The sequence below is a fragment of the Bombina bombina genome, chromosome 1 (genome assembly GCF_027579735.1).
Source record: "Bombina bombina isolate aBomBom1 chromosome 1, aBomBom1.pri, whole genome shotgun sequence".
Classification (NCBI taxonomy): Eukaryota; Metazoa; Chordata; class Amphibia; order Anura; family Bombinatoridae; genus Bombina; species Bombina bombina.
In genome coordinates this window covers 1,559,566,001-1,559,590,956 of record NC_069499.1, presented here as the reverse complement: position 1 = coordinate 1,559,590,956, position 24,956 = coordinate 1,559,566,001, and the positions used below count along the sequence as shown (strand labels likewise).

At 39.3% G+C, this 24,956-nt stretch overlaps 1 protein-coding gene across 4 annotated transcripts in view; it reads left to right on the top strand.

The window, feature by feature from the left end:
• MXRA7 (matrix remodeling associated 7) overlaps positions 1 to 17,811 on the top strand; it is a 110,706-nt gene extending 92,895 nt beyond the window's left edge. For 2 of the 4 annotated variants that reach the window (XM_053709520.1, XM_053709528.1), the window contains one exon: positions 6,067 to 6,612. In XM_053709520.1, the coding sequence (XP_053565495.1) occupies positions 6,067 to 6,106 (40 nt within the window). In that variant the 3' untranslated portion in view covers positions 6,107 to 6,612. Of the gene's footprint in view, positions 1 to 6,066; positions 6,613 to 16,847 lie in introns of those variants that run through there. The other 2 variants (XM_053709511.1, XM_053709535.1) reach the window with 2 other exon arrangements.
• Positions 17,812 to 24,956: the final 7,145 nt, after the last annotated feature.

Genomic DNA, 24,956 nt, shown 5'->3' with positions numbered 1-24,956 from the left:
AGTGTGCCACGGCACACTGGTTGAAAAACACTGCTATAGAATAACATGTCAGCCAAGTCTAAACGTTTTTAAAAAATAAATAAAAGTGATGGTAAATTTCAGACTATAAGAATGTTGCAATGAGAAATATATTAGTTTTGCAAGTAAAACCACATAATTATTTTTTTAAAGTGTATATATATTTTCTATTAAAAGGTTTATAATCCTAATTGGTATTGTTTGTTCCCCCGCTTCCCTTCGTTTCCTCTTTTGGCTGGGCTGTGATGTATAGAGCAGTCACACCCACTCGCTACATAGACTTTCTAAGGGCTTTAAAGGGGCTGGACTTCAAGATTGTCAAATGACACACACGCTGATTGGATGTTCACTGGAATTGTCATTAAAAAAAAAAGAATTCATCCTAGTGGGCCAGCATAACATTGCAATAGAAGTATTACTATATGTACCAATTTAACCCTTAACAGATGGATTAAAAACAGAAATTGTACACATACTTTTTTAATGGCAAAGATTAAATATATGGCATTTGATTAGTTAAAGTTTACCATCACTTTCACATCCTTTTTACAACTATTATTTATCACACGCCTCCCACCATTTGCCTTACTTGGAGGAGATGATCTGGGCTTTAGGCCTCAGACAACACGGCTAACCACTGTGATAAAGTTAGTATAAAGTGCATAGGTTTGAAGCTGTTATCTTATAACTTAGGGACATATATGTAGCAGTGTTAGCCTTGATAAATCTTTAGGTGCATTTCAAGTTCTGGGAATTAGAAATTGCTCAATTTTCAGAGCTAGATGACATAATATTGCCAAGTTGTTTCATTACACATAAATCACATATAGATATCTCTATAAAAGTCACCAGACACAGCCAGTGGTGATTTTAGGCGGACACTATGCACCCCAGTAATTACTGTATCCCCCTCCCTGACCTTAAAGGTGTCATATGCCCTTTATTTACAGGTAGTGACTTATTGACATCTCCATAGCAAGGGCCGGCGTAAAGGAAATGGGGGAAACGTAATAAAGCTAGTATTAGTCAGTAGAACATGGGGTATCCATCTGTACCTCCAGTCCAGCCCAGCCTGGTATACAGCATGGTCAGATTTTTGCAACACACATTAAATAGTCTAAAACCTTAGCCAAATGACTAAGACCACTGCATATTTACGTTTTCTACATTGTAGATCAAACATTTCACAGTCTTAGAGAGTTAAAACAAAATCTGTGGGGTTTATTGGTTCATTTGAAACTGGAAAGCTCTCTCAATAGTTTAAATTTGTCTGTTTTTGATCTTTTGTTGCCCTCTAGTGCTCACTGAAAATAACTACAGTGTAATGCAAGTTACTAACCAAAGGAATGTATAAGTCAAAATGATACTTTCATGATTCAGACAGAGTATGTAATTTTAAGATAATTTTAAGTTTACTTCTATTATTATCAAATTAATTTTATTTTATATCCTTTGTTGAAAAGCATACCCAAGTAGGCACTGAAGCAGCAATGTAGTACTGAGAGCTAGCTGCTGATTTGTGGCTACACACATATGCCTATTGTCATTGGCTCAGCAGATGTGCAGCTAGCTCCCAGTAGTAGTGCATTGCTGATTAATGCAATCAACAGTGCAATAGTAAAAAGCTCTAACACAGTGGAGCGTTTCATTTTGTGCACTTTTAGAAGTTGAAGCAAGTTACTCTAAAGAAAGTTCTACATATTTACATAATAACGTTTAAATAAAGGCCCTGATATTCAAAGGTTCTCTAGCTTGGAGAGAAATTGCAGTGCAGACTTCTCAGAGGCTGAACTCACTGAATTTTCAAAAGAAAAAAGGTGGAACTCTCCAGCACAGCTGAGATCTCTCTCATTTATGTGAAGCAGAGACACGCCCAGTGCAATACAGCACTTTTGTTACACTTTGTGCTTTGTATTTTATAAAACTATACATTTCAGATTGGGTCCTTTCAGTATTATTTACATTTTAAATTTGCACTTTCTTTTTATATTTTAATACATTTAAATTTTTAGCTAGCGGCAATTGTACACATTACATTAATAACTTAGAATCATACTTTGTATATTTCTGCGTAGCTTTTACAAATTACATTGCACCTTGTATTTGCTACATTGCAAGCTAAAATTGACAGTTTCAGAAAGTGGGAGGGACAGGGCAGTTTCTAAGCATTTTACACAAGTTGGTCTCACTGATTTGTCTCGCCAGCTGTATAAAAGTTAAGTTTGCTTAAAATTCATAATACAGTCGGAGATCCTATGGCTTCTTAGGAATGCTAGCACTGATGGGGACTTCCCATTCTCAGTGGCTAAACATGATATCACTTATCTTGGCATTAAAATCTCCGCTAACCCTAACAAATTGTACGCCAATAATCTGGCACCTATGTGTGCAAAACTACAGGCACAGATGAACAGCTGGAGATCGCTACCCCTGTCACTCTCAGGTAGGATCAACCTCCTCAAAATGGTGATACTCCCTCGCCTGCTCTATCCTCTTCTTATGCTCCCCCTGCTCCTAAGCAAATCGGACGTCAAAATGCTTAATTCGGCAGCGACTCGCTTCATCTGGAAGGGAGGAAAGCCACGAATCTCGAGGGAAAAACTGAGTATGGGCTTTCTCAATGGGGGATTGGCTTTCCCAGACTTCAGACTATATAACTGGGCGGCTTTAATACGACTGGTGTTGGACTGGCAGGTGGGAACACACCACTTTTGTCGGCCCTCCCTGGAGCAGGCAGTCCTGGGAGACATCTCCTTAGCGTACCTACCTCATGTTCCGAACATGAAATCTGTGAAGGCTTTGGGCCTTAACATGCTGTTCAGCGAACCATTAAAAGCCTGGCACCAGGCTCATAAATTTCTGAAGAAATCCTGCCATGTTTCAAGCTACCTACCTATCGTCAAAAACCCAGACTTCCCGGCAGGTTCGGAAACTCAACCTTTCTTGGTCTGGGAACGGAAGGGTCTGAGATCACTTCAACAATTATTAGTCCCCCTCACGAAGGAGGTAAAAAACTTTGGTACCTTACAAAGAGAGTTTGGGATACCTAGAACACACTTCTTTGCCTTCCTACAAGTGCGCCATTATATCAATACTCTGCTTCGAAACGCACCGGAATTTTGGGAGGGTTCTCCCTTCCGCATTACACAAGCATTGTATAAATTGGGTAAGTTCTCCCTGTCTGAAATATATCAGACTCTTCTACAACAACGAGCGCAGAGCACAAGGGACTCAATGCTCGTGGGATGGGCTCGAGAGGGAATTGATGACATTACGTGGGAGGACATGAGAGAAGGTCTCGAAAAAACTAAATCAGCCACATTGTCCGCCATGTTCAGGGAATCCCAGATACGCTTCCTTCATAAGGCCTATCTCACTCCGAGAATACTTGCCAAATGGGTGACCACACGCCCTAATAAGTGCGTTAGATGCGCGATAGAAGCACCTACTCTCTTACATTATATGTGGGAATGTCCAACAGTCAGACAATACTGGGGTAAAATACAATATTGGATCCACCAGTCCTTACAGATACACCTCATACTCCGCCCAGAAACTATTCTGTTCTTACACTGGGATCCATGCCACAGACAACATGATGCTGTACTGAGTCTAGTAATATTGTTAGCTAGAAAATGTATCTTAAAAAATTGGACAGTAAGGAAAAGCCCTTCTTTTGCGAACTTTAGGAATCTACTCAGATCACAGATATTTACGGAACAAATGGATGTTAGGATGGATGTTCAGAACAGGCTAGGCCTATTTTTACGTAAATGGCGTAGACTCATACTTACCTTTGAACTAGAGATCCAAAGGCTAATCCTGACGCCATTTAAAGACTCAGTTCTCTTCACAGAGGCAGAGTTGAGGGGGGAGTGGACACACTTATTCTAAATCACAATAAACACTGATGCAAGATGATTCTTCCTACTCCCCTCACTCTTCATCCTCCATCCCTCTTTCATTCCCGTTACCCCCCCCCCTTTTTTTTTTTTTTTTTTTTTTTTTTTTTCTCCACCGCTAGGCCCCAGAAGCAGCAGTAACAACTTAGGAATAGGTTTAGTTATGTTATGTTTATAGTTAGATTAGACATGATTTAATTTGAGTTTTAATTATGATAAAGGTATTGGAAAAAATAAAAATACGTCTGAGAAATGTAATCACACTGGCTTAAAAAATATTACTTGCTTTAGATCTCAAAGTGCGGATGAGAAAGGAAAATGTCATGTTCACACCCAACTGATACTAATGTGTCTCATTAAGTGTATACTGTAAGGTTCAACGTATAATTTGTAATGGATGTTGTAAACTTTGTCTTATGTGACTGCACCCGCACAAATTGTAAACGATAAGATTGTGTGTATTACTTTTTTTGGACAACAATAAAAAGATATTTAAAAAAAAAAAAAAAAAATTCATAATACAGTTATTTTTAACTAACAGAAAAGTAATATATAATAAAATATGGACAAAAGCCAGTTAAATTGTAGTGAAAACATTTCAGTTTAATTTGGAATTAATTCAAACTGAGCCTTTATATCAGCCCCAGGGGTTCTCCAGTTACCCTATTTTTTTCATGTGAAATTTTGTATTCCAGAGCGCTTCATTGCTTTCTATGGAAGGCATCTCTCATCTCTCTGGGAGTTCCAGGTTCCTCCCCTTTTCTTAGAAAATTCAGTAAATTCTTCCCCTGTGATGTCAGCACTATAGTCTCTCTCCAAACTAGAGAATGTTTGATTATCTGGTCCATTGAAAGTAATGACGCTCTCTGAGAAATTGTAATCTAATTTTTCAACTATATATATATATATATATACACACAAAGTATGAGCCTAACTTGTTAAAGATACACAGAAACTGTGAAGGTATAATCAGAATTTGAAAAATCACAATCCTAAATACACTGCTGGATACAAAATAAAACACAAAATAGAAACTGTAAAGTTTAAATGTAATAACATTACCATTTTAGTACCTTATCTCTTCTATAACCCACTGGGAGTGTAATTTCTTCTACTGGCTGTGTTAATACAGCTTGGCCTTGAGGCCAAAATCTTTCAGGATAGGTGGGGATATCCCAGGCTAAATAATCTATTTCAAATGCCAATATAAGGGTAATGGAAATACTTGTGAACAATTTAATACACTCCAGCAGGTAAAGTGGATCATTGGGAACAAATTAAAGGGGAGAACATTTTTGAGTAAACTGTCCCTTTAAGTGTAAAGTGATATAAAATAAAAAGCACAAAGTGTAAATGCAGCAGAACTCTCATGTCATGCAGTGCTATAGTGCACTGGGCTTGTCTCTCCTTCACATACAGAAATGCAGGGAACACCACTTGGAGAAGTAAAGAAAATCTGCCTTTTGAAAAATATCTCTAGGGATCTCACAGTGCTGGGGGATAACTTTAGATCATCTCACCTGAGCAGAGGGGTTTTGAATATATTTTTTGCATTTGATACAACAAAGACAATTAGGTTTAGATAATTATGCAGCAGTTTAATCTGTTCCCTAACTAAAACTTCCATAAGGTATATTTAAGCTAAAGGGACAATCTACTCCAGAATTATTGTTTAAAAAGATAGATAATCCCTTTATTACCCATTCCTCAGTTTTGTAGAACCAACCCTGTTATATTAATACACTTTTTACCTCTGTAATTACCTTGTATCTAAGCCTCTGCAAACTGCCCCCTTATCTCAGTTCTTTTGTCAGACTTGCATTTTAGCCATTCAGTGCTGACTCATAACTCCACAGGAGTGAGCACAATGTTTATCTATATGGCACACATGAACTAGCGCTGTCTAACTGTGGAAAACTGTCAACATGCATTGAGATAAGAATCGACCTTTAACAGTTTAGAAATCAGTTTGAGCCTACCTAGGTTTAGCTTTCAACAAAGAATACCACAAGAGCAAAGCAAATTTGATGATCAAAGATAAAGTTGTTTAAAATTGCACGCCCTATCTGAATCATGAAATCATGCAATTGTTTAAATTACCAAATTAATTTGACACCAGTTATTTTCCCTCTTTCTTTCTCTGCAGACGTGAAGATGTTATGAAGTTGCCCTTAATGTCCAGCTAAAGAAAATATTCCTGAAATGACCAAATCTCTCCTAGATCCCCCCTCCCCCCAATGAAATAAGATGAACATTATTGCTTTTCCAGAAGGACAATTCTTCTAAGTTGTCAGAAACCTGTCGGCTTATTTCATGAACTTAGCTGTGTTTGTAAGGCAGAAATTGTAGATATAGAGGGACAGATAATAATGGATATATAAATCGTACAAAAGAATATGAACGCTGCACTTTCTGTTTGTAGCGCTATTAATATTTGTAATTATAGGGCGCTAAGGGAGGGCCCCAGCTAGCCCAGGGCGCAGGCTTATCCAGGAGCGCCAGGGCCGGTATCCTGGGTTTTATACAGTATTTGATGCTTTTAGAGCCATTTCACCCTTTGTATGCCAGACTGGAGATGTGGAATCCAGTGTAAAACTATGCAAATCTCGCCTTATATTCATATTTAATATATTCTGTGTATTCTCTGTAACTGATGTTGCAGGGACGGGAAATAAAATCTTTCTGCAATGACTTTTCAGACTGCAGTGTGGCTCTATGGGCTGGAGGTTGTAACGCTAGTTTGGAGTGAACTTGTTTTTGCTGTGATTGATAATTGGCGATATGACTGCTCGGATGTTACAAGTCAGTTTATGGGCGTAATATTTATAAGAAATGAAACACTGTATTTCTCCAACATAGGTGTGTCCGGTCCACGGCGTCATCCTTACTTGTGGGATATTCTCTTCCCCAACAGGAAATGGCAAAGAGCCCAGCAAAGCTGGTCACATGATCCCTCCTAGGCTCCGCCTACCCCAGTCATTCTCTTTGCCGTTGTACAGGCAACATCTCCACGGAGATGGCTTAGAGTTTTTTAGTGTTTAACTGTAGTTTTTATTATTCAATCAAGAGTTTGTTATTTTAAAATAGTGCTGGTATGTACTATTTACTCTGAAACAGAAAAGAGATGAAGATTTCTGTTTGTATGAGGAAAATGATTTTAGCAACCGTTACTAAAATCCATGGCTGTTCCACACAGGACTGTTGAGAGGAATTAACTTCAGTTGGGGGAACAGTGAGCAGTCTTTTGCTGCTTGAGGTATGACACATTCTAACAAGACGATGTAATGCTGGAAGCTGTCATTTTCCCTATGGGATCCGGTAAGCCATTTTTATTCAGACAGTAAATAAGGGCTTCACAAGGGCTTATTAAGACTGTAGACATTTTCTGGGCTAAATCGATTCATACATTACACATATTTAGCCTTGAGGAATCATTTAATCTGGGTATTTTTGTTAAATAATATCGGCAGGCACTGTTTTAGACACCTTATTCTCTAGGGGCTTTCCCTAATCATAGGCAGAGCCTCATTTTCGCGCCGGTATGGCGCACTTGTTTTTGAGAAGCATGACATGCAGTCGCATGTGTGAGGAGCTCTGATACATAGAAAAGACTTTCTGAAGGCGTCATTTGGTATCGTATTCCCCTTTGGGCTTGGTTGGGTCTCAGCAAAGCAGATACCAGGGACTGTAAAGGGGTTAAAGTTAAAAACGGCTCCGGTTCCGTTATTTTAAGGGTTAAAGCTTCCAAATTTGGTGTGCAATACTTTTAAGGCTTTAAGACACTGTGGTGAAATTTTGGTGAATTTTGAACAATTCCTTCATACTTTTTCGCAATTGCAGTAATAAAGTGTGTTCAGTTTAAAATTTAAAGTGACAGTAACGGTTTTATTTTAAAACGTTTTTTGTACTTTGTTATCAAGTTTATGCCTGTTTAACATGTCTGAACTACCAGATAGACTGTGTTCTGAATGTGGGGAAGCCAAGGTTCCTTCTCATTTAAATAAATGTGATTTATGTGACATTGAAAATGATGCCCAAGATGATTCCTCAAGTGAGGGGAGTAAGCATGGTACTGCATCATTCCCTCCTTCGTCTACACGAGTCTTGCCCACTCAGGAGGCCCCTAGTACATCTAGCGCGCCAATACTCCTTACTATGCAACAATTAACGGCTGTAATGGATAATTCTATCAAAAACATTTTAGCCAAAATGCCCACTTATCAGCGTAAGCGCGACTGCTCTGTTTTAGATACTGAAGAGCATGAGGACGCTGATGATAATGGTTCTGAAATGCCCCTACACCAGTCTGAGGGGGCCAGGGAGGTTTTGTCTGAGGGAGAAATTTCAGATTCAGGGAAAATTTCTCAACAAGCTGAACCCGATGTGATTACATTTAAATTTAAGTTGGAACATCTCCGCGCTCTGCTTAAGGAGGTATTATCCACTCTGGATGATTGTGAGAATTTGATCATCCCAGAGAAACTATGTAAAATGGACAAGTTCCTAGAGGTCCCGGGGCTCCCAGAAGCTTTTCCTATACCCAAGCGGGTGGCGGACATTGTAAATAAAGAATGGGAAAGGCCCGGTATACCTTTCGTCCCTCCCCCCATATTTAAAAAATTGTTTCCTATGGTCGACCCTAGAAAGGACTTATGGCAGACTGTCCCCAAGGTCGAGGGAGCGGTTTCTACTTTAAACAAACGCACCACTATACCCATAGAAGATAGTTGTGCTTTCAAAGATCCTATGGATAAAAAATTAGAAGGTTTGCTTAAAAAGATGTTTGTTCAGCAAGGTTACCTTCTACAACCAATTTCATGCATTGTCCCTGTCACTACAGCCGCGGGTTTCTGGTTCGATGAGCTAGTAAAGGCGATCGATAGTGATTCTCCTCCTTATGAGGAGATTATGGACAGAATCCGTGCTCTCAAATTGGCTAATTCTTTCACCCTAGACGCCACTTTGCAATTGGCTAGGTTAGCGGCGAAGAATTCTGGGTTTGCTATTGTGGCGCGTAGAGCGCTTTGGTTGAAATCTTGGTCAGCGGATGCGTCTTCCAAGAACAAACTCCTTAACATTCCTTTCAAGGGGAAAACGCTGTTTGGCACTGACTTGAAAGAGATTATCTCTGATATCACTGGGGGTAAGGGCCACGCCCTTCCTCAGGATAGGTCTTTCAAGGCCAAAAATAAACCTAATTTTCGTCCCTTTCGTAGAAACGGACCAGCCCCAAGTGCTACGTCCTCTAAGCAAGAGGGTAATACTTCTCAAGCCAAGCCAGCCTGGAGACCAATGCAAGGCTGGAACAAGGGAAAGCAGGCCAAGAAACCTGCCACTGCTACCAAGACAGCATGAAATGTTGGCCCCCGATCCGGGACCGGATCTGGTGGGGGGCAGACTCTCTCTCTTCGCTCAGGCTTGGGCAAGAGATGTTCTGGATCCTTGGGCGATAGAAATAGTCTCCCAAGGTTCTCTTCTGGAATTCAAGGGGCTTCCCCCAAGGGGGAGGTTCCACAGGTCTCAATTGTCTTCAGACCACATAAAGAGACAGGCATTCTTACATTGTGTAGAAGACCTGTTAAAAATGGGAGTGATTCATCCTGTTCCATTAGGAGAACAAGGGATGGGGTTCTACTCCAATCTGTTCATAGTTCCCAAAAAAGAGGGAACGTTCAGACCAATCTTAGATCTCAAGATCTTAAACAAGTTTCTCAAGGTTCCATCCTTCAAAATGGAAACCATTCGAACAATTCTTCCTTCCATCCAGGAAGGTCAATTCATGACCACGGTGGATTTAAAGGATGCGTATCTACATATTCCTATCCACAAGGAACATCATCGGTTCCTAAGGTTCGCATTCCTGGACAAGCATTACCAGTTCGTGGCGCTTCCTTTCGGATTAGCCACTGCTCCAAGGATTTTCACAAAGGTACTAGGGTCCCTTCTAGCGGTGCTAAGACCAAGGGGCATTGCAGTAGTACCTTACTTGGACGACATTCTGATTCAAGCGTCGTCCCTTCCTCAAGCAAAGGCTCACACGGACATAGTCCTGGCCTTTCTCAGATCTCACGGATGGAAAGTGAACGTGGAAAAGAGTTCTCTATCTCCGTCGACAAGGGTTCCCTTCTTGGGAACAATAATAGACTCCTTAGAAATGAGGATTTTTCTGACAGAGGCCAGAAAAACAAAACTTCTAAACTCTTGTCAAACACTTCATTCCGTTCCTCTTCCTTCCATAGCGCAGTGCATGGAAGTAATAGGTTTGATGGTAGCGGCAATGGACATAGTTCCTTTTGCGCGCATTCATCTAAGACCATTACAACTGTGCATGCTCAGTCAGTGGAATAGGGACTATACAGACTTGTCTCCGAAGATACAAGTAAATCAGAGGACCAGAGACTCACTCCGTTGGTGGCTGTCCCTGGACAACCTGTCACAAGGGATGACCTTCCGCAGTCCAGAGTGGGTCATTGTCACGACCGACGCCAGTCTGATGGGCTGGGGCGCGGTCTGGGGATCCCTGAAAGCTCAGGGTCTTTGGTCTCGGGAAGAATCTCTTCTACCAATAAATATTCTGGAACTGAGAGCGATATTCAATGCTCTCAAGGCTTGGCCTCAGCTAGCAAAGGCCAAGTTCATACGGTTTCAATCAGACAACATGACGACTGTTGCGTACATCAACCATCGGGGGGGAACAAGGAGTTCCCTGGCGATGGAAGAAGTGACCAAAATCATTCAATGGGCGGAGACTCACTCCTGCCACCTGTCTGCAATCCACATCCCAGGAGTGGAAAATTGGGAAGCGGATTTTCTGAGTCGTCAGACATTACATCCGGGGGAGTGAGAACTCCATCCGGAAATCTTTGCCCAAATTACTCAACTGTGGGGCATTCCAGACATGGATCTGATGGCCTCTCGTCAGAACTTCAAGGTTCCTTGCTACGGGTCCAGATCCAGGGATCCCAAGGCGACTCTAGTAGATGCACTAGTAGCACCTTGGACCTTCAAACTAGCTTATGTATTCCCGCCGTTTCCTCTCATCCCCAGGCTGGTAGCCAGGATCAATCAGGAGAGGGCGTCAGTGATCTTGATAGCTCCTGCGTGGCCACGCAGGACTTGGTATGCAGATCTGGTGAATATGTCATCGGCTCCACCATGGAAGCTACCTTTGAGACGAGACCTTCTTGTTCAAGGTCCGTTCGAACATCCGAATCTGGTCTCACTCCAGCTGACTGCTTGGAGATTGAACGCTTGATCTTATCAAAACGAGGGTTCTCAGATTCTGTTATTGATACTCTTGTTCAGGCCAGAAAGCCTGTAACTAGAAAAATTTACCACAAAATATGGAAAAAATATATCTGTTGGTGTGAATCTAAAGGATTCCCTTGGGACAAGGTAAAGATTCCTAAGATTCTATCCTTTCTTCAAGAAGGATTGGAGAAAGGATTATCTGCAAGTTCCTTGAAGGGACAGATTTCTGCCTTGTCTGTGTTACTTCACAAAAACTGGCAGCTGTGCCAGATGTTCAAGCCTTTGTTCAGGCTCTGGTTAGAATCAAGCCTGTTTACAAACCTTTGACTCCTCCTTGGAGTCTCAACTTAGTTCTTTCAGTTCTTCAGGGGGTTCCGTTTGAACCCTTACATTCCGTTGATATTAAGTTATTATCTTGGAAAGTTTTGTTTTTGGTTGCAATTTCTTCTGCTAGAAGAGTTTCAGAATTATCTGCTCTGCAGTGTTCTCCTCCTTATCTGGTGTTCCATGCAGATAAGGTGGTTTTACGTACTAAACCTGGTTTTCTTCCGAAAGTTGTTTCTAACAAAAACATTAACCAGGAGATAGTCGTGCCTTCTTTGTGTCCGAATCCAGTTTCAAAGAAGGAACGTTTGTTGCACAATTTGGATGTTGTTCGTGCTCTAAAATTCTATTTAGATGCTACAAAGGATTTTAGACAAACATCTTCCTTGTTTGTTGTTTATTCTGGTAAAAGGAGAGGTCAAAAAGCAACTTCTACCTCTCTCTCTTTTTGGATTAAAAGCATCATCAGATTGGCTTATGAGACTGCCGGACGGCAGCCTCCTGAAAGAATCACAGCTCATTCCACTAGGGCTGTGGCTTCCACATGGGCCTTCAAGAACGAGGCTTCTGTTGATCAGATATGTAAGGCAGCGACTTGGTCTTCACTGCACACTTTTACTAAATTTTACAAGTTTGATACTTTTGCTTCTTCTGAGGCTATTTTTGGGAGAAAGGTTTTGCAAGCCGTGGTGCCTTCCATTTAGGTGACCTGATTTGCTCCCTCCCTTCATCCGTGTCCTAAAGCTTTGGTATTGTTTCCCACAAGTAAGGATGACGCCGTGGACCGGACACACCTATGTTGGAGAAAACAGAATTTATGTTTACCTGATAAATTACTTTCTCCAACGGTGTGTCCGGTCCACGGCCCGCCCTGGTTTTTTAATCAGGTCTGATAATTTATTTTCTTTAACTACAGTCACCACGGTATCATATGGTTTCTCCTATGCAAATATTCCTCCTTAACGTCGGTCGAATGACTGGGGTAGGCGGAGCCTAGGAGGGATCATGTGACCAGCTTTGCTGGGCTCTTTGCCATTTCCTGTTGGGGAAGAGAATATCCCACAAGTAAGGATGACGCCGTGGACCGGACACACCGTTGGAGAAAGTAATTTATCAGGTAAACATAAATTCTGTTTTCTAAAGAGCTCTTAAAAATAAATGTTTTAAAAAGCATCCTATCTCCTTTTGCCAGTTAGGAACAGATCTAAATTAGCTCCTACACAGATCAAGCATGAAGAAAACCCCCACAATTTTCAGACAGTCAAGTCCAAAATAAACCTTCATGATTCAGATAGAGAATGTAATTTTAAACAACTTTCCAATTTACTTTTATCACCAATTTTGTTTTGTTCTCTTGGTATTCTTAGTTGAAAGCTAAACCTAGGAGATTCATATGCAACTTTTTTAGACCTTGAAGACCTCCTCTTATCTGAATGCATTTTGACAGTTTTTCACCACTAGAGGGTGTTAGTTCATGTGTGTCATTATAACTGTTGATTATACAAAACTGGGGAATGGGTAATAAAGGGATTATCTATCTTTTTAAACAATACAAATTCTGGTGTAGACTGTCCCTTTAATGGGACATAAAAGTCAAAATTCAACATTTATGATTCAAATAGAGGATGTGCTTTAAACAACTTTCTAATTTAGTTCTTTTATCAAATTTGCTTTGTTCTCTTGGTATGCTTTGTTAAATAGCATACCTAGGTAAACACAGGAGCAGCAATGCACTACTAAGAGCTAGCGGCTGATTGGTGGCTGCACATATATACCTTTTGTCATTGGCTCACACAATATGTTCAGCCGGAACCCAGTGGTGCGTTGCTGCTCTTAGGATACCAGCAGATAAAATATATATTAAAGCTGTGTTGACATTACTGTCTCTTTAAGAGACATGAAATTCAAAATCAAACGCATTATAAATATAGAGCATATCACTTGAATTTACTGTTCTCTTGGTATCCTTTGTTTAAAAGCATATGTACACATCCTCAGCAGCAGTGCACTACTGGGAGCTAGCTGTCAATTGGTGGCTACACACATATGCCTCTTGTCATTGGCTCGCCATATATGCCACATTACCTCTTAGTTAAAAGAGAAGTGTCAGGAGCCTTTTAGTTTTCATTAAATCTTGTTTTTAAGACACTGACATTCATGGTTTGACCTGTGATATCGAAATGATCATATGAGCTCTCATTTAAAAGAGGAAGTGCTCCTCTTAGTATAATTGGTCTTGTGGATGTACAGATTAGTTTCATGGACACGACAAAGACAGACGTCTTTCCTCTTTAATACTTAAAAGGACCATTAAACACTAAGGGCCAGACTACAAGTGGAGCGCTAAATATTGCTTTTCTGAAAGAGATATTTGCGATCCACTGTGTAATACCAGTGCACGATAATGTGCGTTGGTATTACAAGTTGTCAGCTGGAAAGCATTGCGCTCACAAGATAGAACTTCCATAGGCTCCTATGGGAGCCTCGTTCTGATGCCATCGGAGACGGCATCAGAACCTCAGCGCAGCGTAGGGGGTAAGTAGGGCAGAGATGGCAGCAAATTTAAATATATACGTATATGCTTAGCTATATATATATTTTTATGTGTTAAATATATATATTTATAAGGAACACACAGTTCCCATAGACCGCAATGTAAAGGGAAATTTCAGTGCCGTTTTTTTTTCTCTCTAACACCTCACTGCCGCCAACTTTAACCCCAAATTACTGCCTAGTGCAGTAATTTTATTAAAAAATAAAGATGCTGCCATCTTTATTTTTTAATAGACTATACTAGACCGTATTTTGGGGGCATTTGGGCCATATTTGTAAAATTAACCAGAGATCTGATCTCTGATTCATTTAATAAGCTCTAATTGCTACCGCAAGCTTGCGGTAGCAGTAACCAGCCGCTTAATGGCTGATTAATTATCGTGCACCCGCAAACGAGCAAATTTTCCCGTTTTTGGGCATGCAATAATTTAGCTCTCCACTTGTAATCTAGCCCTATATACATTTTATAACCCTAGTATTAAGGTTTTTTTCCCCTCTCTCTAGTAATGGGCGCCGCCCGCCATGTGGAAACCTATCTTTCACTACATTCCTGTTGACTGACGTGCAGTAACTCTCCTTCAGATACCTGCAGTGTAACATAGGCTTCAAAATGGGAGGTGCAAGAAATGTGTGTAGTGTCCCTTTATGCCTAGTGTCTAATAAGTTAGGAAGCCGACACATAATGATCAGAGGGTTAAGTTATTATTCTCTTTCTTTCAATGTGTCTCATTCCACACCAGGGAGATGAGCTGAGGACTTTTTTTTTTAATGTGGCCTTTTGGCCTCCATAACTGCACGTTATCCATAACTGCTCACTATAGCGCCTCCCTAACTGCACTTTATCCATAACTGCTCACTATAGCGCCTCCCTAACTGCACTTTATCCATAACTGCTCACTATAGCGCCTCCCTAACTGCACTTTATCCATAACTGCTCACTATAGCGCCTCCCTAACTGCACTTTATCCATAACTGCTCACTATAGCGCCTCCCTAACTGCACTTTATCCATAACTGCTCACTATAGCGCCTCCCTAACTGCACTTTATCCATAACTGCTCACTATAGCGCCTCCCTAACTGCACTTTATCCATAACTGCTCACTATAGCGCCTCCCTAACTGCACTTTATCCATAACTGCTCACTATAGCGCCTCCCTAACTGCACTTTATCCATAACTGCTCACTATAGCGCCTCCCTAACTGCACTTTATCCATAACTGCTCACTATAGCGCCTCTCTAACTGCATTTTATCCATAACTGCTCACTATAGCGCCTCCCTAACTGCACTTTATCCATAACTGCTCACTATAGCGCCTCCCTAACTGCACTTTATCCATAACTGCTCACTATAGCGCCTCCCTAACTGCACTTTATCCATAACTGCTCACTATAGCGCCTCCCTAACTGCACTTTATCCATAACTGCTCACTATAGCGCCTCCCTAACTGCACTTTATCCATAACTGCTTACTATAGCGCCTCCCTAACTGCACTTTATCCATAACTGCTCACTATAGCGCCTCTCTAACTGCATTTTATCCATAACTGCTTACTATAGCGCCTCCCTAACTGCACTTTATCCATAACTGCTCACTATAGCGCCTCTCTAACTGCATTTTATCCATAACTGCTCACTATAGCGCCTCCCTAACTGCACTTTACCATAACTGCTCACTATAGCTCCTCCCTAACTGCACTTTATCCATAACTGCTCACTATAGCACCTCCCTAACTGCATTTTATCCCTAACTGCTCACTATAGCGTCTCCCTAACTGCACTTTACCATAACTGCTCACTATAGCTCCTCCCTAACTGCACTTTACCATAACTGCTCACTATAGCGCCTCCCTAACTGCACTTTATCCATTACTACTCACTATAGCGTCTCCCTAACTGCACTTTATCCATAACTGCTCACTATAGCGCCTCCCTAACTGCACTTTATCCATAGCTGCTCACTATAGCGCCTCCCTAACTGCACTTTATCCATAACTGCTCACTATAGCGCCTCCCTAACTGCACTTTATCCATTACTGCTCACTATAGCGTCTCCCTAACTGCACTTTATCCATAACTGCTCACTATAGCGCCTCCCTAACTGCACTTTATCCATAACTGCTCACTTAAGCTCCTCGCCCAACTGCACAAATAATTGTTAACTATAGCCCCTCCCCTTACTGCACTTTCCCATTATTATTCCCAATAGCTCCTCCCCTGACTGTTAACTTTAACCAGATGTATATCTGTTATTTACCTTACTTTTTATATTTATTATTATATATTTTTTTACCCCAACTTCTTCCAAACAGATTTGCTCTTTTTATACATTCTGATATTTAGCTTCTGTTTGCCTCTAGTGCTGCACTAGTAATACTGTCCCTCACCACCTGATATCAATTAACTCTTTAAACTTGCATCCTCTGAAGCGCTTCACTGATTATTATTTTTAGTTAAACCGTATGCCATTTCTTTTACATCCCCTGAAGAGTTTTAGAAACTTATTTCAGGTTCTTTTTGTGTCCTTTCAAAGAGCTTTGGGTTCTGATATTATAGAGGCAAACCTGGCCCTTGTGGTTCTTTAAAATGAAAACCCTGTGGGTGGAGCATATTGATTAACACAGTGTCTCAAAACATGGATTGAGGGCTTCAGATGAATCTTTGAAGTGGGCGAGGCCAGTATCCTTGCTGACCAGATACCAGTGCTTTTGGTTATTATTTTGCATGCTCTCATGGTTGGAGGGGGGCTACATAGCCTTATCAGGCAGGGGGCAAGATACAATGTGTTTCTTCTTTCCAGGGTGAAGCGAGAACAACTGGGAGCCATCTTCAAATTGATGGAGAACAAAGAGGACACATTTGGAGAGATGTCTGACGTGGAAGTTCTGGAGCAACTCAAACTGTACAACATGTAACAGTCTCAAATGAGGGTGAAGATTCTGAGGCACCTTTTTAGGGGACATCAAATGACTTTTGGGACATATGAAGCTGATTACCAGTAGAGCGTTGTCTCAGCCATAGGAGGTTATGTTGTGTATTTAAACAGAGGAACCAATAGATTAATTTATCATTTTCAGGTCCCAAAGGAATATTTGAAACATAGCTTAACCTTCATGATATGCAAATAAATATCTCTTCTGCTAATAGAGAACCTGGGAACTCATTGCTCAAACACGTCTGTCAGAGAAAGGTTTAATGAACCTCACCGAATATCCAGTTTTATATAGCTGGGCCACAAATTTATTTATATAGCTGGGCCACAAATTTATTTATATAGCTGGGCCACAAATCTTATTAATAATAAGTTACATTGTTTTATCTTTAGCATTGAGTGGATTAGTACTTTTTTTTTGTTATTACCCAATGATCTATAATGATAATTTTCCACCAAAGTGATAAAATGTACATAATCATTTGCTGATACCCTGTAGTAATAATGCTTTATTGTATATAAATCTATTTTTGATGTGTAATCTCTAGAGCATTTTTCTAATTCCTTTATATAGAATGTTACTCACTTAGCACAGATTTATTGGCTGTAGAAAGCAATTTGTTTGCAAGATGACTGTGGATTACATATTTAAATGTAACAACGCCCCACCAGCAACCTGGACCCCAACCAGCAAGGTACTGGGGTCAGTAGAGACGTATGAAGTATATGAACGTGCTTGTTATTCTGTAGACATGGCGCTGGCAATCTCACAAATAGCAGAGATATTTCTATTTTAACGTATCATTTCTAATAAAATATTTTGCAAGCTGTACTTCTGTGTGTTATTATTTGTGTGCAATATTTATTTACTAACCTATAATCTATCCCCTAGTAGGTCACTAGAACTGATTTTATAGTGCTATACTTATATTTCCTAATACATATATTTAATTACTGAGCAGTTATTAAAGGGTAGCCAAAATTAAAGGTGCATGATTCAGAAAGAGCAGGTAATTTTTAAGGCACTTTTAAAGTCACTCCTGTTTTTAAATGGACTTTGTTCTCTTGGTATCAGTTGTTGGAAAAAAATATGTACATATCATTTACTAGTGGGAGCTAGCTGGTGACTACACACATTTGTCTCTTGTGGTTAGCTGTCTAGATGTGTTCAGCTAGCTCTTCAGCAAAGGATATCAAAAGAATGAAGCAAATTTAATAATAGAAGTAAATTGGAAATTGCATGTTCTATCTGAATCCTGAAAGAAAATATTTGGGTTTCATGTCCCTTTAACTCTTTCCTGGTGTACATTCTGAGAGCCGTGATATATCCCTTCTGTCAGGAATGTCGCTCTGAGGACAAAAACTACCAGAAATGTGTAGCCTGATGCTGAGATGGCAGAATGCGGTTACAGCAAAGTGTCTAGAGTAGATGTCTCAGGTGGCAATCTCCTCTTAACCCCTTGTATGCCAGAGAGGGCAGCAACTCACAATCCTTAAAGGGACAGTCTACACCATAATTTTTATTGTTTAAAAAGATAGATAATCCCTTTATTACCCATTCCCTAGTTTTGCATAACCAACACAGTTATATAAATACAGTTTTTACCTCTGTGATTACCTTGTATCTAAGCCTCTTCAAACTGCCCCCTTATTTCAGTTCTTTTGACAGACATCCATTTTAGCCAATCAGAGCTGGCTCACCTGAACTCCATGTGCATGAGCACAGTGTTCTCTATATGACACACATGAACTAACACCCTCTAGTGGTGAAAAACCTGTCAAAATACCCTGAGAGAAGAGGCGGCCTTCAAGGGCTTAGAAATTAGGTTTAGCTCTCAACTAAGAATACCAAGAGAACAAAGCAAAATTAGTGAAAAAAGCAAATTAGAAAATTGTTTAAAATTACATTCTCTATCTGAATCATAAAATGTTATTTTGGACTAGACTGTCCCTTTAAGCTAAACACTCCCTAAAACTTATCTGAGATCTTCACCAATGACATTGCAGACATTCTGAGATCTGGTAACCTTAGCAACAGCAACTGAGCTCTTTATGCAACATAGAGCCGTTTTTAACTTCTTTGTCAACCAAATAGCCTTTATTAAACCCTTCTTACTTATCACATATGCATAACTTAATCACTGCTCTCTGACAGTCAATAAGGGCTTAAACACTAAGGGCTAGATTACAAGTGGTATCGATAGTGCAGGGTGCGTAATAATCTGCTCAGTCTCACGCTTAGAATAAAGCCCCATCTGGCATTACGTGGATGTTACAAATTGCACTTTTTAGTGCTCCTTATACTTAATTGGAAAGGGCAGGAAACTCGATGATTGTGCCCATTTTACAAGTAGTAAGTAAAGTGTTGCAATCCAAAATACTGCTATAAAAATTAGCACTTTTATTGAGAGCTAAAGTAATTATTAATAATGTAGCCCAGAACTGCATGAAACACTCCACTACTTCTACTACCCTCCGCTTAGTGCACCCTCTCCTTAGTGAATTCTACGCTTATTGCACCCTCATCTTAACAAACTCTCTGCTCAGTGCACCCTCGGCTTAGTGAACTCTCTGCATAGTGCCCCCTTGGCTTAGTAAATCCTCTGCATAGTGCACCTTCGGTTTAGCAAACCCTCGGCTTATCAAACACACTGCTTAGTACAACCTCGGCATAGCAAACACACTGCTTAGTACAACCTCAGTTTAGAAAACCCTCTGCTTGGTGCACTCTCAGCTTAGTGAACCCTTCACTTTGTGAATCCTTTGGTTAGCAAACCCTCTGGTTAGTGCATTCTCGGCTTAAACTCTTCGCTTAGCCAACCCTCTGCTTAGTGCACCCTCAGCTTAGCGTACCCTTGGCTTGGTGAACTCTCTGCTTAGTGCACCCTCGGCTTAGTAAATCCTCTGCTTAGTGCACCTTTGGTTTAGCAAACACGCTGCTTAGTACAGCCTCGGCTTAGCAAACACACTGCTTAGTGCCGTCTCGTTTTTTGCACCTTCGAATTAGCAAACTCTCTGCTTAGTGCACCCTTGGCCTAGCAAACCCTCTGCTTAGTGCACCCTTGGCCTAGCAAACCCTCTGCTTAGTGCACCCTTGGCCTAGCAAACCCTCTGCTTAGTGCACCCTTGGCCTAGCAAACCCTCCGCTTAGTGCACCCTTGGTGTAGCAAACCCTCTGCTTAGTGCACCCTTGGCCTAGCAAACCCTCCGCTTAGGGCACCCTTGGCCTAGCAAACCCTCCGCTTAGTGCCCCTTTGGTTTGACGCTCAGCTACTATCCAACATGAGTTTTACCGTGTGCCCCCATAGAAGTCTATTATGTGAGGGATTTAGTGCCCCCGTGCTATCTGACATGCAGAAGTCAGCGCATCCTAGACTATCGCACAACCTATAGGAAATAATATGAACACTAAAGTAAAAGCGCTAATATAATTTGTGTATATTTTTATGTATACTATTTCTATTTCTCTTTGTTTTTGCAATGGAGGTTGTACTTGCCCATATGTAAAAATGTCACCACATCTTTTTTTTTATATAGTATGCTTATTAATACACTAATAATTATATATAATAATAAAATAAATATTTATGTTCGCTTGCAATTTACGTCTTAATCGGTAATTGACGGGGATCTAAATTTGGATCCTTCGTTAGCTGACGAATATGGAATGCTTGGGGCATTTGGCTCTTATTTTTGAGAGCTGGATTTATTCTTGTGAAAGTTCCACTCAGTAAGACCTGGATTTGCACAGCTTTTAGTGTGTTACTTTCTCAAGAAGAAATCTGTTTCCAAAAAGAGCCGTAAACCGTGATTGGCCGCCTTATTCCTCATTCGGATCCTAACGAAGAATCCAAATACATGTACAGATCCCTAGTAACTGATTTCTGCAGTGAACTTACACTCACACTCAAGTAATCACCCTGTAATACTTATTGTGATCTGCAATGTCATAAGCACCCAACAAGCCTCAGAAGTGCTCTCGTTGCATCCGCTGCTGTCATTTATCTGATTATTAAAAGGGAATTTAAAGAAGCAAAGCTAATCTGGATGAAGCTTAGGAGCATAGCAGATGTCAGTGGACGAGCCAAACCCCTTGCTGTGCATATACAGAAAAATTTGTGGAGATGCAAGAAAGAATCCCACTACAGAATGCGAGAATAGCACTCACTATCCTGACTGAAAGGCGAAATTTCTCTTGTGGAATTAAAACATAACTTTTAATAAATTTAAATTAAAATGGGGGGATAAAGTTACAATAAAAACCTAGGATAGAAAGGTCACTGCTGTATTACCTTAATAATAGATAATTACTAATAGGCCTCGGAGGTATGATAGCCAAAGTAAATATTAAGGTATTATCAACAATTAATATTATAGTAAACAAGTGGGTGTCAATGAGTTAGGTTATTCAAAGGTCACAATTAACTATTAGAGAAACCAAAGAAAGGTACTCTGATAGTATGAGTCTTTTGATTAGTATGTGTAAATTACTTTTAGTATTGGTATATATGACAAACAGTGTGAAACCTAACAATATTGGGTTTATTGTAATTATGCCATTTATTTATTAATGCGTTATGTTCATGATTTAATTTACATACATATTTTTAAAGTATATTAATCTGTATAAATCTGGTAATCTGTAATCAAATTTACTGTGAAAAGGTGTTACCTTATCGGATAGATGTTGATCAGTTTAAATTTTATCAATATCCTTATTTATACTGAAATTACGCTTCTATGTCTATCTTGAGATCGGTGACTAAGAAGTCTTAGAATGGATTTATTTGGTATTAGCACTTATAATGAATCCATTCTAAGACTTCACAGTCACCGATCTCAAGATAGACATAGAAGCGAAATAGATGTAAATCAATATAATTAGATACATCCTAACATAGTCCAAGGACGCAATATTTTATTATAATGGACTCCACATGTTTTGATTATGACCCAGGTCAAATGTATGTACAACCTAGCAGTTGAGGACAACATCCTGTTAGGGAGAACGTTGATCTAGACAATATAATATTTGACATACGTAACATACCCATCAAATGAATTGTTTATCGAATAGGGCTAGGAAAGAAGAATAAAAATCCCGGATCTAGATAGTGGTTACATTAATATTGGAGAACATTTCTTAAACATATTACAAACATTTTCTCTTTAATTTCAGTATAAATAAGGATATTGATAAAATTTAAACTGATCAACATCTATCCGATAAGGTAACACCTTTTCACTGTAAATTTGATTACAGATTACCAGATTTATACAGATTAATATACTTTAAAAATATGTATGTAAATTAAATCATGAACATAACGCATTAATAAATAAATGGCATAATTACAATAAACCCAATATTGTTAGGTTTCACACTGTTTGTCATATATACCAATACTAAAAGTAATTTACACATTGGAATCAGGGAATCTTCATGCTCATATATTGGTTAAGAAATACCTACTATCTGCTTTCATCTACATAACAGTAGTAATCCACCTTAAGAACTGTATCATTTAATTTAATAATGTCCTCCTTATACCGGCACTTTCTCTACATCATGGCAATGATTGACAAATACGTCAGCCCATTGAAAACGAATAGAGGCGGAACTTCCGGTGAACACCGGGTTTAAATTTCCCTTGAACGGGCGGCCTGCCGCCTTTGATAAAGCCCTATACGGGTGAAACGCGTTAGGTGTTAGACCTAGAGCTGTTGGGAGCTCTTTTTTTAAATATAGGATAGAAATCCAATCTGTTGTTTAATCTCTCTTTAGTCACTATTCAAGTGGGTGGGCCGGTGTTGCAACCGGATGGTTGCGGTATTCTGGACAGCAGTCTAACTTTGTTACCGTTATCACCTACTAGTGGATATTAGAACTTACCATCAGTATAGCCATAGAAACACAAGCTTAATACAGCACATTATTATAAGCAGGGCAATACAGTATAACACATTACATTCCTAGTCTGCGTAATAGTAGATACTTCTCTTAGGGCAAATGTAGCAACCGGATGGCTACTGTCATTTATACAACAATCTAATTTTGTTATTTATATCATCACATAGTGAGCAACAGAACTCACGATAATTACAGCTATATAAATAAGATTGTAATTTAATATGTAATTATCAGCACGCGAATGCTTTATAACGAATAACATTAAAGGGACAGTCTAGGCCAAAATAAACTTTCATGATTCAGATAGAGCATGTCATTTTAAACAATTTTCCAATTTACTTTTATCACCAATTTTGCTTTGTTCTCTTGGTATTCTTATTTGAAAGCTTAACCTAGGAGGTTCATATGCTAATTTCTTAGACCTTGAAGGCCACCTCTTTCAGATTGCATTTTAACAGTTTTTCACCACTAGAGGGTGTTAGTTCACATATTTCATATAGATAACACTGTGCTCGTGCACGTGAAGTAATCTGGGAGCAGGCACTTATTGGCTAGACTGCAAGTCTGTCAAAATAACTGAAAAAAGGGGCAGTTTGCAGAGGCTTAGATACAAGATAATCACAGAGGTTAAAAGTATATTATTATAACTGTGTTGGTTATGCAAAACTGCGAAATGGGTAATAAAGGGATTATCTATCTTTTAAAACAATAAAAATTCTGGTGTAGACTGTCCCTTTAACTCTGCTAAATGCTTGATACTTTTTTTTTTTTTTTTTTACCGGAGCTGGTATTACAGTGAACGGACAGGACTGACTATTTAAATATTGATTTTTTGCCGCTATCTTACGCACAAATATTTAAGTTAATGTAGAAAGGAACCTTGCCGTATATATGACACTGTGTTGCCTTTTTTACTACTGTAGCAAACTAATTTAGTTAACTATTTAGATACTTAGCTTCTACCAATTTTCTGAGACAAACGAAAATTAAGTTGATTTAAAACAATATAAATACATAACCTATCTGACGTTTGCAACCTTACAACGCTACTATACACCTATCACTCATTAACTAAGGAATTGAAGCGGACAGCCCGTGGCAATTTGCCAAGATTTAGAGCAGCAGTCCCTGTATTCATAGATTGGCAATTTTCTACTCTAGGCAAACTGATATTAATCAGAAATATTATATTTAGAGAGAACTCCACCAGAGAGTATCCATTAGCAGATCTGTTATTACACAGATAGGTTCAGAAAATATCTGGCTGCTGTTTACCAATTACTATAAACAAACTTATAAGATATCAACTTCATATTTTCAATATATTGATTGACATCCTACATCAGCGAGTATTAAGGCTGATACATGTACAACTTTTATAAAAGCTACAGGTGATTAAGATCAATATAATCTTAATAATTAACTTAATAGCAAAAATTGTGAACTTCTATCAGACTGTAACACTAACAGTTTTAACACTCTTAAGTGCTGTATTAATTCCATCATCTAATTACACTGATGTACAATAAAGAAATATACATTGTGAATATTTAATAGAATTATTACTGCTGATAGAACATCAGTGCAATTATACACGTGTTGAAACACTACATATCCATCCTATGTATATATCCCAATTATTGGTCTAAATGTCTCCAAGTACATTATTCTAATATCCAGTATAATAGCAGCCCCTCCTGGGTAGCAACCCTCCCTTGACATTATCAAAGACTCATACTATCAGAGTACCTTTCTTTGGTTTCTCTAATAGTTCATTGTGACCTTTGAATAACCTAACTCATTGACACCCACTTGTTTACTATAATATTAATTGTTGATAATACCTTAATATTTACTTTGGCTATCATACCTCCGAGGCCTATTAGTAATTATCTATTATTAAGGTAATACAGCAGTGACCTTTCTATCCTAGGTTTTTATTGTAACTTTATCCCCCCATTTTAATTTAAATTTATTAAAAGTTATGTTTTAATTCCACAAGAGAAATTTTGCCTTTCAGTCAGGATAGTGAGTGCTATTCTCGCATTCTGTAGTGGGATTCTTTC